This window comes from Phyllobates terribilis, unplaced genomic scaffold (genome assembly GCF_046119375.1).
Source record: "Phyllobates terribilis strain yellow unplaced genomic scaffold, ASM4611937v1 Scaffold_9__5_contigs__length_417890890, whole genome shotgun sequence".
Taxonomy (NCBI): Eukaryota; Metazoa; Chordata; class Amphibia; order Anura; family Dendrobatidae; genus Phyllobates; species Phyllobates terribilis.
Window position 1 is genome coordinate 83,441,322 of NW_027362769.1, and position 14,495 is coordinate 83,455,816.

General features: G+C 38.2%; 1 protein-coding gene and 1 long non-coding RNA gene across 4 annotated transcripts in view; one reads left to right on the forward strand and one right to left on the reverse strand.

Annotated features, from left to right (window-relative positions):
* Positions 1-14,495, reverse strand: part of RAMP1 (receptor activity modifying protein 1) — a 103,468-nt gene that overhangs the window by 21,678 nt on the left and 67,295 nt on the right. For all 3 annotated transcript variants that reach the window (XM_073646658.1, XM_073646659.1, XM_073646661.1), the window contains exon 2: positions 10,716-10,854. In XM_073646658.1, coding sequence (XP_073502759.1) covers positions 10,716-10,854 — 139 coding nt within the window. The remainder of the gene's footprint in view (positions 1-10,715; positions 10,855-14,495) is intronic.
* LOC141161611 (uncharacterized) lies at positions 1,257-13,232 on the forward strand. Its single transcript, XR_012250657.1, has 3 exons — positions 1,257-1,380; positions 1,684-1,777; positions 12,156-13,232. It is a non-coding gene; the product is annotated as an uncharacterized lncRNA (long non-coding RNA).

The window sequence follows — 14,495 nt, forward strand, 5'->3', positions numbered from 1 at the left end:
CCACTGGGAAGAAGACTGCAGTATCATGACAAAAAGTGCATCACACAGAGATTATAAAGATTATGGAAATTTTGTTTGAGCTGTGGTAGCACATCTCATAAACAGACAGACACATATACGTATATTTGTAATTTTTAAAAGCTCAGGGAGCTTTAACTCCTTAATGACCATGAATACGACTTAAAACTGACCTGCGATATAAGAGGCTAGCATCCTTTGATGGGTCACAATCCAGCAGCTGTCAGCTGTACACTATAGCGGACAACTGGCTGCATCAGCCACGATCCGTTTTGGGACCGACCATGGCCATTTAACCCCTTAAATACTGCTGTCAATAGTGACTACAGAATCTAAATGGTTAACAGAGTGTTGGGTCTCTCTCTTTAACCCCATCATCACCATGAGATCTTGATTGTGTGGTCCTGATGTTTGCCATGGCATTTCACAGCCAAATAATGGCCTTAAAGTCTTCCAGCTATAGTGGCTTGTTCAGAAGTTAGAAACATTTAGGTGGTAAAAATACATTTTTTCATTCCTGTCATGTCACTCTGCATTAATTCCTGAAAAACACCTGAAGGGCTAATAAACTACCTGAAAGCAATTTTAAATACGTTGAGGGGTGCTGTTTTTAAAATGGTATCACTTTTGGGGATTTCCAATATATAGGACCCCCAAAGTCATTTCAAAACTGAATAGGTCACTAAAAAAGTAAGTTTTGTAAATTTCCTTTAAAAAAAAAAATGGAAAATTACTGCTACATTTTTAAACCTTCTAAACTGTTAACAAAATAAAAGAACATTTTACAAATGGTGCTGATGTAAAGCAGACATGAGGGAAATGCTATTTATTAATGTTTTTTTGTGGTACGACTATCTGGAGTAATGGGATAATCATTCAAAGTTTGCAAATTGCAAATGTTTTTTACATTTTTGTCACATTTCTGATATTTTTACAAATAAACACAAAGCATATGAACCTAAATTTACCGCTATCATAAAGTATAAGGTGTCACGAAAAAAACAATCTCTAAAATCAATGGGATATTGTAAAGCATTTCAGAGTTATTACTACAATAGATGAAACCTTTTAACCAACAAGGCATATAACTCTCTAAGCATTTGCTTTTTCTTCTCTATGATGCTGACCAATTAAAACAGAGAGGAAAAAGCAATCTCCCACAGAGAAGGTCACAGCTGCAGCCTGGCTCAGTGTGTTCTCCTGAAACCAGATTTATGTCACGTGAACACGCTGTTTCCCTTCCTGCTATCAGAACACTAGAGAACAGGAGAACAGCAGTACATCTCCTGTAGCTCAGTTGGATTTGATGCTCTGGCTTTTCCTTTGCTGCGCCAAGCTGCATCTGTGACCTTCTCTGTGGAGGTTTGTGTTTTCCTCTCTGTGACATGTTTGTTTGTCTAGATATGTATGTTTTGATTGCCCAGTGTCAGAAGTGAGAAAAGAAATGCCCACAGAGAAGTACGTTCTGTTTTATATGCCAAATTGGTTGACAAAAAATTGACATATTTATTACCGGGATGGGGAGGGCATAACTTTGGAATTACATTTTTTAATATATCTCTATAATGAGTATTATTTTAAGACTAAATATAAAAAAAGAGTTACAATTCATAATCTAATTCTTTTTTTCTACAATTCATAAACTATTTCTTATTTCTTTTGAAGATTCACTTTTCTAATACAGAACTCAGATATAGACAAAGATGAAAAATAAAGTTCTGACCAACGCTAGGGGGAACTTAGTAGTTTACTGCAGATGGTAAGTACATTGAAATTTCATAACTTAGACAAACAAAAATGAAAATGAAATCTATATTATATAACATGTGACACATTATATCATGTCATTACTTATTAATGAAAACTAAACCAAAATGCACTATGCAATGTGTGAAAAATTAAATACACATTTACTTCTTCGATATGAATTAAGAGGTTAAGTAGCAGCCAGATGCGTCTAATCAAATGCCCTAGATTAGCTTTTCATCAGCAAGTGTGACCACCTCTATAAGAGCAGATGTTTTGCTGGTCTGAAGCATTCAGGCATGTGTTAACACAATGTCAAGAAGGAAGGACATCAACATTGATCTTATAAAAGCAATTGTTGCTATTCATCCGACTAGGAAGTGTTATAAGGCCCTTTGCAAACAATTTGGAGTCTATTATTCTACAGATTCTAAAAGATTATTCAACAGTTGAAAACATTCAAAACAGTTGACAAATCTTCCCAGGAGTGGATGTCCCAGAAAACTCATCATAAGGTCAGACATGGCAATGCTCAGAGAAATTGCAAAAAAAGCAAGAGCTACAGCTCAAACTCTAAAGGCCTCAGCATATTAACCCCTTTATAACCCACAACCCAAGGTGGTTTGCATGTTAATGACCAGGCCAATTTTTACAATTCTGACCACTGTCACTTTATGAGGTAATTAATCTGGAACACTTCAATGGATCCCCCTGATTCTGAGATTGTTTTTTCGTGACATATTGTACTTCATGATTGTGGTAAAATTTCTTCGATATCACTTGCGTTTATTTGTGAAAAAAACTGAAATTTGCAATTTTCAAAATTTGAATTTTTATCCCCTTAAATCAGAGAGATATGTCACACAAAATAGATAATAAATAACATTTCCCACATGTCTACTTTACATCAGCACAATTTTGGAACCAAATTTTTTTTTTATTAGGGAGCTCTAAGGGTTAAAAGTTGACCAGCGATTTCTCATTTTTCCAACAAAATTTACAAAACCATTTTTTAGGGACCACATCATATTTGACGTCACTTTGAGGGGTCTTTATGACAGAAAATACCCAAAAGTGACACCATTTCAAAACTGCACCCCTCAAGGTGCTCAAAACCACATTCAAGAACTCTATTAACCCTTCAAGTGCTTCACAGGAATTTTTGGAATGAAAAAAATGAACATTTAACTTTTTTCACAAAAATGTTACTTTAGACCCAAGTTTTTTATTTTTGCAGGGGTAACAGGAAAAATTGCCCCCAAAATTTGTTGTGCAATTTCCACTGGGTACGAAGATACCCCATATGTGGGGAAAAATCACTGTTTGGGCGCACTGCAGGGTTCGGAAGGGACGAAGCGCCATTTGACTTTTTGAATGTAAAATTTGCTTGAATAATTAGTGGACGCCATGTGGCATTTGGGGAGCCCCTGATGTGCCTAAAACAGTGGAAACCCCCACAAGTGACACCATTTTGGAAACTAGACCCCTCAGGGAAATTATCTAGATGTGTGATGAGCACCTTGAACCCCCAGGTGCTTCACAGAAGTTTATAACATTGAGCCATAAAAATAAAATTTTCACATTTTTCCCACAAAAATGTTTTTCAGCCCCCACTTTTGCATTTTCATAAGGGTAACAGGAGAAATTGCACCATGCAGTTTGTTGTGCAATTTCTCCTGAGTAAGCAGATACCCCATACCTGGGGGAAAACCACTGTTTGGGCGCACGGCAGGGTTCGGAAGGGAAGGAGTGCCATTTGACTTTTTGATTGTAAAATTTGCTTGAATAATTAGCGGACGCCATTTTGCGTTTGGAGAGCCCCTGATGTACCTAAACAGTGGAAACCACCCACAAGTGACACCATTTTGGAAACTAGACACCTCAAGGAACTTATCTAGATGTATGGTGAGCACCTTGAACCCCCAGGTGCTTCACAGAAGTTTATAACATTGAGCCGTAAAAATAAAATATTCACATTTTTCCCACAAAAATGTTTTTCAGCCCCCACTTTTGCATTTTCATAAGGGTAACAGAAGAAATTTCACTATGCAGTTTGTTGTGCAATTTCTCCAGGGTTCGGAAAGGAAGGAGCGACATTTGACTTTTTGATTGTAAAATTTGCTTGAATAATTAGCGGATGTGCCCCTGATGTGCCTAAACAGTGGAAACCCCCAACAAGTGACACCATTTTTGAAACTAGACCCCTCAGGGAACTTGTCTAGATGTGTGGTGAGCACCTTGAACACCCAAGTCCTTTACAGAAGTTTATAACATGGAGCCGTGAAAATAAAAAAATCTAACTTTTTCCACAAAAATGATGTTTTAGCCCCAATTTTTTTATTTTCACAAGGGTAAGAGGAGAAAATGGACCCCAAAAACTTTTGTGCAATTTCTTCTGAGTACGCCAATACCCCATATGTGGGGAAAATACAGTGTTTGGGCGCATGGCAGAGTTCAGAAGGGAAGGAGCACTGTGTGACTTTTTGAATGCAAAATCGGCTGGAATTCAGAGCGGATGCCATGTCGTGTTTGGAGAGCCCCTGATGTGCCTAAATAGTGGAAACCCCCCACAAGTGACCCCATTTTGGAAACTACACCCCTCAAGAATTTTATCAAGGGGTATAGTGAACATTTTGAACCCAGAGGTACGACACAGAATTTGATAACATTAGGTCATTATATTGAATAAGTTGTCATTAGTCTTGAGCGCAAGTGCTCACTATTTGAGTTTGCATCGGGTACTCAGGTATGCACCATGTATCGCGGGTGCTCGAGGCCCCGCCCGCATGTTTCACGCTTATTAGACACCCAAAAAAAAATGGCAGGCAATCCCCACGAGGTTTTTTTGGCCACGAAGCATATGGGGCGGAGACTCGAGCATGTCACTCGAGCACCCGCAATACTCAATGCATACCCGATCACCCGATGCAAACTCAAGTAGCGAGCACTTGAGCTCAACACTAGTTGCCATATCGTCATCTTTTTTTTTTTTTACTTTTGAAAAAAAAAACAACCCCAACCCTAACACCAACCCTAGCCCTAGCGTTTATTTTTTTCGCTGTTCCTAGTGCGGTATAAGTGATTAGAAGACTTTGTTCTTCGGGTTGGTGCGACTACAGAGATACCAGAATCATATGGGGTTTTTATGATTGACAGCTGTCACACACTAAAAGACACATATTTTGTAAAATCTAGTTTTTGCATCGCCATATTTTGAGAGCTATAATTTTTCCATATTTTGGCCAAGAGTCATGTGATGGCTTGTTTTTTGCGGGATGAGTTGACGTTTTTATTGGTGCCATTTTCAGGCATGTGACATTTTTTTATCGCTTTCTATTCCGGTTTTTGGGAGGCAGAATAAACAAAAATCAACAATTCAGGAATTGTTTTTTTTTAATTTTTTTATTCTGCTCTACGTGTGGTAAAATTGATAAGGTAGCTTTATTCTTCGGGTCAGTACGTTTACAGCGGTACCACATTTATATTGTTTTTCTATGTTTTGGCGCTTTTACACAATAAAAGCTATTTTATAGAAAAAAATATTTTTTTGCATCGCTTTATTCTGAGAGCTATAACTTTTTTACTTTTCGGCTGATGGAGCTGTGTGGCAGCTTATTTTTTGCGGGACGAGATTACGTTTTAAGCGGTACCATTTTTATTTATATTTGACTTTTTGATTGCGTGTTATTCAATTTTTTGCTTGGCGGTATGATGATAAAGCATTGTTTTTTGCTTTGTTTTTTTTTTTTTTTTTTACAGTGTTCACTGAAGGGGTTAACTAGTGGGACAATTTTATAGGTCAGGTCGTTCCAGACGTGGCGATACCAAATATGAGTACTTTTATTGTTTGTTTTTTTGTTTTTTTCATAATAATATTTATTGATGGGTACATTATATTTTTATTTTTGGTGGATTATTTTTTTTATTTTTTTTTATAGTTTTACAATTTTTTTTTTTCACTTTCTGACAGTTTTTTTATTTGTTTACTTTTTCCCACTATGGGACTTTCACTTTTTTTATTATGATCGCCTGCATAGCATAGGGATGGAGCAACATCCCTGTGCCATGCAGGCTGTCAGTGCTGCACAGTGAGAAGGTAGTTTGGTCATGTACTGCGCATGACCAAAAAATCTTCCTGCTGTCTGGTGACCCGGATGTTGTCATGACGACATTGGGTCTTCATGGCAACATCCGGGAAGCCGCGGCAGACAGCGCTGGTGGCCGGAAGAGGAGGTGAGTATACCGATCACCTCCCCTTAGCTACCGCAATGCTGCGATCGACTTCACTCGCAGCATTGCGGGGGTTAATGTGCCAGGAGCGGTGCGGGACCGCTCCCTGCACATAGTACCGGGTGTCAGCTGTGACAATCAGCTGACACCCGGCGGCGATCGCGCCCACACAGCCTGTGTGCGCGCACGATCGCCATGACGTTCTAATACGGGTCAGGCTCTTAAAGCCCAGGGCACAGACGCGTATTAGTATGTCTTGGGCTTTAAAGGGGTCAAAGGGGTTTCCCCATGAACAAAAGTGGATTTTAATCAATAGATCTTGGAATAATAATAACTTTCACAAATTGATCTGATTAAATAAAATGTTCCTGTGCTGAGATAATCTTATAAATGTTCCCCTGCTATGTACTGTGTAATGGCTGTGTCTCACTGTGTAAGGAATACGGTCTGATCTGACCACAGCTCCTGGGCAGGGGAGAAAGCAAAAGAGTATATAGACAGGACAGCAGGGGATCACAGTTGATTCTTTTTGAGGGGTAAAACATTTTACTGCCTGCTTTTAAACAGTGTTTTACTTCAAAGAATCAGCTGTGATCCCCTGCTGTAATGTCTATATACTCTCTTTTGCTTCCTCCCATGGCCAGGAGATGTGGTATGATCAGACCATGTTCCTGCATGGTGTGACACACCCATTACACAGTACACAGCAGGGGCACATCTATAAGATTATCTCAGGACAGGAGCATTTTATTTAATCACATCCAATTGTGGAAGTTATTATTATTCCAAGATCTATTGATTAAAATTAACTTTTGTTCGTTGGAAAACCCCTTTAAATGTTCAAGTTCATGACAATACAGTCAGAAAGACTGAACAAGTATAGCTTGTTAGGAAGGGTTGCCAGGATGAAGCCTCTAGTCTTCTTTGTAAAAAAAAGGATGGCAGAATGGCTAATCTTTGCAAATCTGAACAAACCACAGGATTTCTGGAACAATGTCCTTTGGACAGACAAGATGTCATGGTTGGGTCTGGGGATTTGATCCAGTGACGTATTGCTTCGTGGTTGGTTCTTCTGTCTGTTGAGCTATTGTTCTTTTCCTTCCCTGTCCTTGTGCTGATTGTTCCTATTGTCTTTATTCTTTCTTGATTTGCTCCTTTTATAGGTGTTTTCCATTTAACCACTTTTGGTTTTCCCTATCATGTTCTGGTTGTGGCTTTATATATTATCCCTTCACTGCACTTCCTTGCTGGCTATACTTCAATATGGATTTGTGCAAAGGCGTTCCAGTCCTTTAGCTAAAGGATTTTTCCTGCTAGACTTACACCACTTATATTCTTGCTGTCTATTTGTCTACCTTCCCAGCACCTTTTCTTTGTATTACTTTTAGGTTTCTGGGAGGTTATTCTAGTTTCATTTATTTTTTTTGTTCTCATTACAATTCCCTCTCTCCTCTTTTATGATCATGCTTTAAGTTTCTAAGCCTGGGTCTTCGTGTCCACCTGCACGTCTTCCTCTCTCTTTGTTGGCAGTGTGTTGCAGCCTCCCCTCTGTTCCTCAGGAGATACGAGAAACCCCTTGACGGCCTTATAGGGAGTCAGGTCCGAGGTGGTGTTTTTAGTTGTGCGGCTAGGGATTTACTAGTCTGTACAGGGACCATTTGGTTGTAAGAGCGGCTTCTCTCTATAGTTATAGTCTTCTTTACTCTCTTTATCTGTGTGTGAGTGTGGAATGTGCATAACACAAGACCAAAGTGGAGATGTTTAGCCATAATGGTCTGTGCCACATTAGCCAAAAAACAAACACAACATATGAAGGGTGATGATTTGGGATTATTTTGTAGCCACAGGATCTGGGCACTTTGTTGTCATTGAGTTGACCATGTGCTCATCTATATACTAAAATATTCTAGAGTAAAATGAGAACCCATATATCCAAAAGCTAAAGTATGACCGAAAATGGGTCGTGCAACTAGACAATGAGCTCAAGCACAACAGCAAATCTACATCAGAATGGCTAAATAAGGAAAGAATCAAGGTGTTGCAATGTTCGATTCAGAGTCCAGACCTCACCCCAATATAAAATGATGTAGTGGGAGCTTAAAAGATCTGTGCATAAACCACTGTCCACAAACCTCAATGAACTTGACCAGCTTTATAAAGCTTTATAAAGAAGAGCGGGCTATAATCCCTTCAGACCGATGTTAGAGACTGATAAAGTCATAGAGAAAATGATTACTTCAAGTTATTGCTGTTCAAGGTGGTTAACAAGCTATTGATTCAGGGGGTGTACTTAATTTTTCACACACTGCTTCTGCACTTTGGCCTAGTTTTTGTTAGATAGACATGTAATTTGTCACATGTTAGTGTTCATCTGAGGTTAGATTTACCCCATTTAAGGCATTCTAAGAACCAGATTTTTTTAAATAGTGCTCTGATACGTAAAACCATAGAATTCAAAGAGGGTGTACTTATTTATTCTCATGACTGTATATTATTATTCACTTGCATCTCTCACCATTGGAATAGGCCACTTTGCTCAACTTGTCATCGTTATTTTGACCCTACTTAAAAAAAAAGTCAGCAGACAGTTTGTGTGGAATTAAATAGCATTTACTTAATACTTCAAGGTATATGCTGCTTACTCGGTATCGGGGAAGATAACAAATATAAGTTCCTACATTGCTCTCTGTCACTCGCAGCTTCCCCCCCCTCCCACCTCTCTCAAACAGACACAGAACAAGGAAGCAAAACTTTTCATGCCGCTCCCTGACGTACGAGTGCTGCACCCCAAATATTGGACTTAGATGAGCCTGGTATTACTGGAAAGCTAAGATGCTGGCCTTTAATTTCTTCCAGCAAGGCTACGTTTCATTTTGGCTCTTTTGTCTTCTTCTCCTCATTTTCCATAACTTTTTACATTTTCCATCGATTACTGCTTGCTTTTTTGGGCCGAATGCCATTGTAGTTTGGAATCACACCATTTACTTTACCATATAATGTAGTGTCAAATGTGGGGAAAAAAAATCTGCTATTGTTTTTTGGGTTTTGATTTTACTGTGTTCAGTGTAAGGTAAAAATGACATGGCATTATGATTCTTCAGGTCAGTATGATTATGGCAATATCAAACTTTTCAATAGAAAACTTTTATAGTTATTCTCATGGGTAAAATTGGTTTGTGTCACCAGTTTCTAAGTCCTGTAACTTTTTCATTTTTCCATAAATGGAGCTATGGGATAACTTGTTTTTTTGTGTGGCTAATGGTCATTTGTATTGATACCATGTTAGAGTATACAGTATATTATGTTTAGATTTTATTTTTTATTGAGTTGCAGCAGCCAGAAATTGGCAATTCTGGGTTACATAATTTTAATATTTTGATCTGGGATTAGCAGATGTGGTTCTATCAAATATATACATTTTTTATTTGATAGAAAATGGGAAAAGGTGGGTAATTCAAACTTTTACATTTTTTTAATAGTATTAACAAGAATTAATACATATTATTTTTTAGTCCCCCTTGAGGTATTGAACCTGCAATCAACTGCAATACACCACTATTGCAAGATTTAGTGAAATTAATAATCTTTTATCAAATCCGGTGATGGGAATACAAAGATGGCGGTGACCTGGGCCTTCAGTAGGCCTCTGGCTGCTATGGCACCACATTGGTACTCTGCAATCGTAGGGGAATTTAGGTGGATAAACAGCAGTGATTGCAATAAAGTAAGATCGCACAAGTGACGGCAGCAGACAGATCCGAATAAATCTATGCATATGCAGAAGATGTGGAGCACTATCACAAAAACAGAACTTTAGAAATCAGCAATAGAAAAACCTCCCCAGCACTGCTGAATCCATTAAGTCATGGCTGTGTTAATACATATCCAAGGACCACACTCATTTTCCGGGTCGTCAGTGCAGATGGTAGCGGTGCTCATAAGTAGTCAGAGAGAGAAAGGGGTTATCCTGAACAGCTTAGTGGATAGGCTTTTTTCCCCAGCTATTAAATTGTATATGGATTATATACAAAACAAATGAAAAGGGGTAATAACAGGTTTATTTTTTAATTTTTACATAGTCCCATGTCTGTTATTATCAAGCATACTATACAGTGTAGCTTGTATCTATTGGTAGACAATCCTGCTTGCAAAGAGAATATGTATTCCACCTATAGATTCTTTTTCTGTAGGTGCAGTAACATAAGAGATGTAGTTAAAGGATGTTTTTGGAAGAGAAAAAGAAAATAGTAGTAATTGGTTGAGCGTTGTGGTTCTTCAGGGTAATTACAATTGTGGTCAACGCGTTTTTTCCCAATTTTTGACTTCAATATATCGTTAAAGAGTGGTCTGAAACACAAATTAAATTTAACCCTAAATGCCTATTTATTTGATGCCATAATCTAATCTTTTTCTAATACACTTTAATAAATCCCCTATCCTTCCCTAAGTACACTATCTAATTGCTTTATTTATTTTCTACTTTCTCTTATGACATGCTGGGATACTCAAAGTGTTATCAGAGGGCAGAGGCTGTGGTCACTGCTGCAGCCTCTGCTCCCTCCCTGAAACTAAGTGTCATCAGTGACCTCTGTTTCAGGGACTGAGTTAGTTCCCGCTCTATTTCATCTTCAACTTGCTTAACTGTTCACAATAACAGTAATTTTGACCAGGGGTGCCCAAACCTTTACATGCCACTGTATTATATATTTGAAAAAACTCACTCTTCTGTTGCTTTCCAGTCGCACCACAGGTTCATTCCCAAGCTTTCCATGTTTAGTTGGAATTGTCGCAGGCAAAATTCATTCAGAAGGTTTGAGTAAAACTCATTGTCACATTGTGCAAAAGCCATCAGTGGAGGGGCTAGAAGATAAAAAGAACAATAATAATAGTTTACATTCATCCTATGTCAAGTATCTACCTGTCATCTAAAGCAAAAGTACATCAACGACACACACTCACACAATAAATGTATCACTTGGTGTCTTAAACCACAGCTTATATTACCATACGAATAGTATAGACTGACAGATGAATGACAGATGAATGTACAACAAGAAGCACAGGTAGAAGCTCCATACTTGAGCTTCAATACACTACATTTAACACTTCATCTAATAATAATGAATGGACGAGAGTTGCCATATTTTTTACATCTCTTAGAGCAAAGTTAAATAATTCAGCTTTTTCTAATATATTAGACTTTATGGTTGCCTATGGGGGGTGCATTATACATTCATACTTTGTGGATGACTATGGGGGTGCATTATACTTTATGGATGACTATGGCGGTGCATTACACTTTTATAAATTTATGTCAATTTATAATGACAGAAGATAAAAAGTTCATATCCATCTGGGGCTGGAGAGATAGCTGCCGGTAAAATGATTGGCCAACCCATCATTTGGCCAACAGCGATCTATTGTTTGTGAAACCCCATACACAGCTCATATCAATAATATTAGAGCTTGTACCAGAATTGACAACTGGGCGTTAACAATTATGGGGGTATTCCTTCACACTGACATTGTCCAGTCAGTCCTGCCAGTATCAGACTTTGTATGGACCCACCTCTTTGGGAAGAATAATGGTAACACCCAATTGTCATGTTTTTCATACATTTCTAGGAGGAATAACAGAGGAACAGGACAAATAAGCCAAAAAATGCTGTGCCACACAAGCACCATGTGCCTCTAATTCTGTCTAGCCGCTGCAGTTATCCTCATAAATACCACTGTTAATCACTGTTCTACATGCCCATTGGCCCCCTCGCAATGCAACTGAAGGGTGCCCAATCAATTAATATGTTGTATCTACCCCAATATGGCATCGATAAAAATGATTGTTCTCCAAGCAAAAAACAAGCCTCGACACAGCTTCATCCATGTAAACATTTAAACATTACAGGTCTCAGAAAATGGCTACAAAAGCAAAAACAATTTTTTTCACTTTTTTTTTTCACATTTTAAATAAATGTAAAAAAAAAAAACTATACAAGTTGGGTATCTCTGTATTTCTACTGAATTATGTTACCAGCTCATTATAACCTTACAATTAATAATGTAAAAACAAACCCCAAAACAATTGCTGTATTTCAACAACAATTGCTACATTATATTTTTTACAATTTCACCACACATGGATCTTTTTTCTTGTTTTTCAGTGCATTGAATGGTAAAATGGTCCCATTCAAAACTACAACTCATCCCGCAAACAAAAACCTTCACACAGCTATGTTGATTGAAGAATAAAAAATAAAAATTCTAGATCTTGGAAGAAGGGGAGGAAAAAATGGAAGTGCAAAAATGAAAAATTGCCTGGCTAGAAAGGGGTTGACATTGAAATAGGGATAATAAGACATGCAGAAGTAGTGCTGTTGCTTCAGAAGCATCCAGCAACTAGAGGGGTTAGCACAGTCACAGGAGACAGGGAGTGTTTAGCAGAGCCCCAGGGGGATTGGGAGGAACTTGTTTATTAGTCTGGCTGGAGCCTAAGAGAAAGGTGGTGTATGATCTGTACCTCACAGAAGGCAAGTGAACAGAATTCAGGTCAGGAGGGAACAAAGCACGGGTCAGATAGACTCCCTGAACTAACAGTGCAGAGTATTATCAGGCAGAAAGATAATGATTGGAAGGAATCGTGTCACAGGTATCATCTCCCTCATCAACTCTCCTCCCCTCCATCTCCATGCAGGATAAAGAATGCTGTATGCTGTGTACCATTGTGTCCTTGTGAAGGAAAAACCTGTGGTTATGTATGCAAAGAAGTGTGCTGCAAAGAGATCTAATCTGTGCTGAATTATGCTTCTGAAGAGACTGACGTTACTGTGCCTGCTTTAATAGATTGTACTGTGGTGAAGCCTGTCGCTTCAAAGAGTGAAATGGTACTGGCCGTACTTGATTAAACTCCACTGTTTAACTGTTTATGAAGACTCTTATCAGATGTGTCTGGTCAGCAATGGAATCTATCGTGTGCCTGAGAGAAGCTGCAGCCTATGGTCGCCCTGAGTAACGGTTCCCCCAGGATTCCAAAGAATTCATGAAACCCGTCTCGCCCTATCTGAACCTAGCGGCATGCGTGTAACAATAAGTTTTGCAATGTTTTTTGGAGAAAATTACTGATGAAAGAGCGATGGGAAAAAATACTGACACTGACCAATTACTGCTGAAAATCTGATACAAAAAACTGATGAAAATGCATTCATTTTTTCATACACATGAAAAATCGGATGTCTGAATGAAGCCCAAGATAATTCCAGTTTGAAGTCATTGTTTTCTTCCATATAATGGCAAGTTCAGATGTATGTTATACGTGGTCCGTGATGCACGGAGTGGACTCGGGTCTCCTGACCCAAAATCAACCATCTCATATAAGTCTTCAAGGCTGTCAAGTTCAGGTCAGGAAACCAGTGGTCCATCCATACACAACTGTGTTTAACAGACTTCTGAATTGGTCCTAATGTCATCTCTACTGCTAATAAAATCCTCCATTCTTGGTTTTATGTTCCTGTTAGTAATAGGTGTCGCTAAAATTGCCAAATCCACTTTTGAGATCAGTTGTTCATGTCATTTTTCGTGTTGCGTTTCTTCCAGGTATAATTAAATAACTTTGGAATAGAACTAAGAATAAGTTAAAGTAAATTTCACCACTTATATAAAATTGGGTCCTGCTGCTAATAAACAAAATAACCTAGGAAATAAATGTAACATATAACTTTTTATTATGAAGAATAAGATTCAATTTTAATATTTCTAATACAGGTTTTATTTTATAGGCACTTTCTATTTTCATTTTCAAGTTTAGGTATATTTGGTTTGCTACTGGTATGAGCAATGTACCTTCAACTCTGGCATTGAATAAACAGTAAAAGCAATTTACAGTTTTCTAAAATGTAACCGGAGGCATGATAAGGATCAAACAAAGACTAAGAAGGCAGATTGGAAACTCAGCTGTGTACCCCATCCAATGAGCATAATAACATGAAGGGTGGTAAGCACTGTCTGGGTGACAAGCCTCATGCCTCCTCACACTCTATTTATGGCGTTCACAACAATTCATTGTGTATTTCCATGGTGACATTGTTTCCATTTTCTTTTTCTCGCAATAATCTCTTATTACAATGATCAGCCGCTAATCGCCTGATGTGCCGTTCTGTAAGGATGTCATTACACAGGTCCATGAGTTTTAAACCTCTTAAAAGTCACAACAAAATCTGAAAATATGCCCTAAAAATGTTACTTTTTATTGTCATTTATTTGTCATAAATTAGAACATAATTTGTGTCCCTGAATTTTATAATAAACTCTTAATGATGTAGCTGATTTTTTAAATTAAAGGGAACCTAAATAAAAGCAGGTGGTTTCGACATCCTATGATGATCAACTTGCTTTATCATGACAGCGCAAATATGGAAACAGCAGCAACGTTTCAACCATTAGTGTAAGTGTGGGTCCTCAACAAAGACCCATTGTCATGCTAGAGCAAGGAAATGCCCGGCATACGG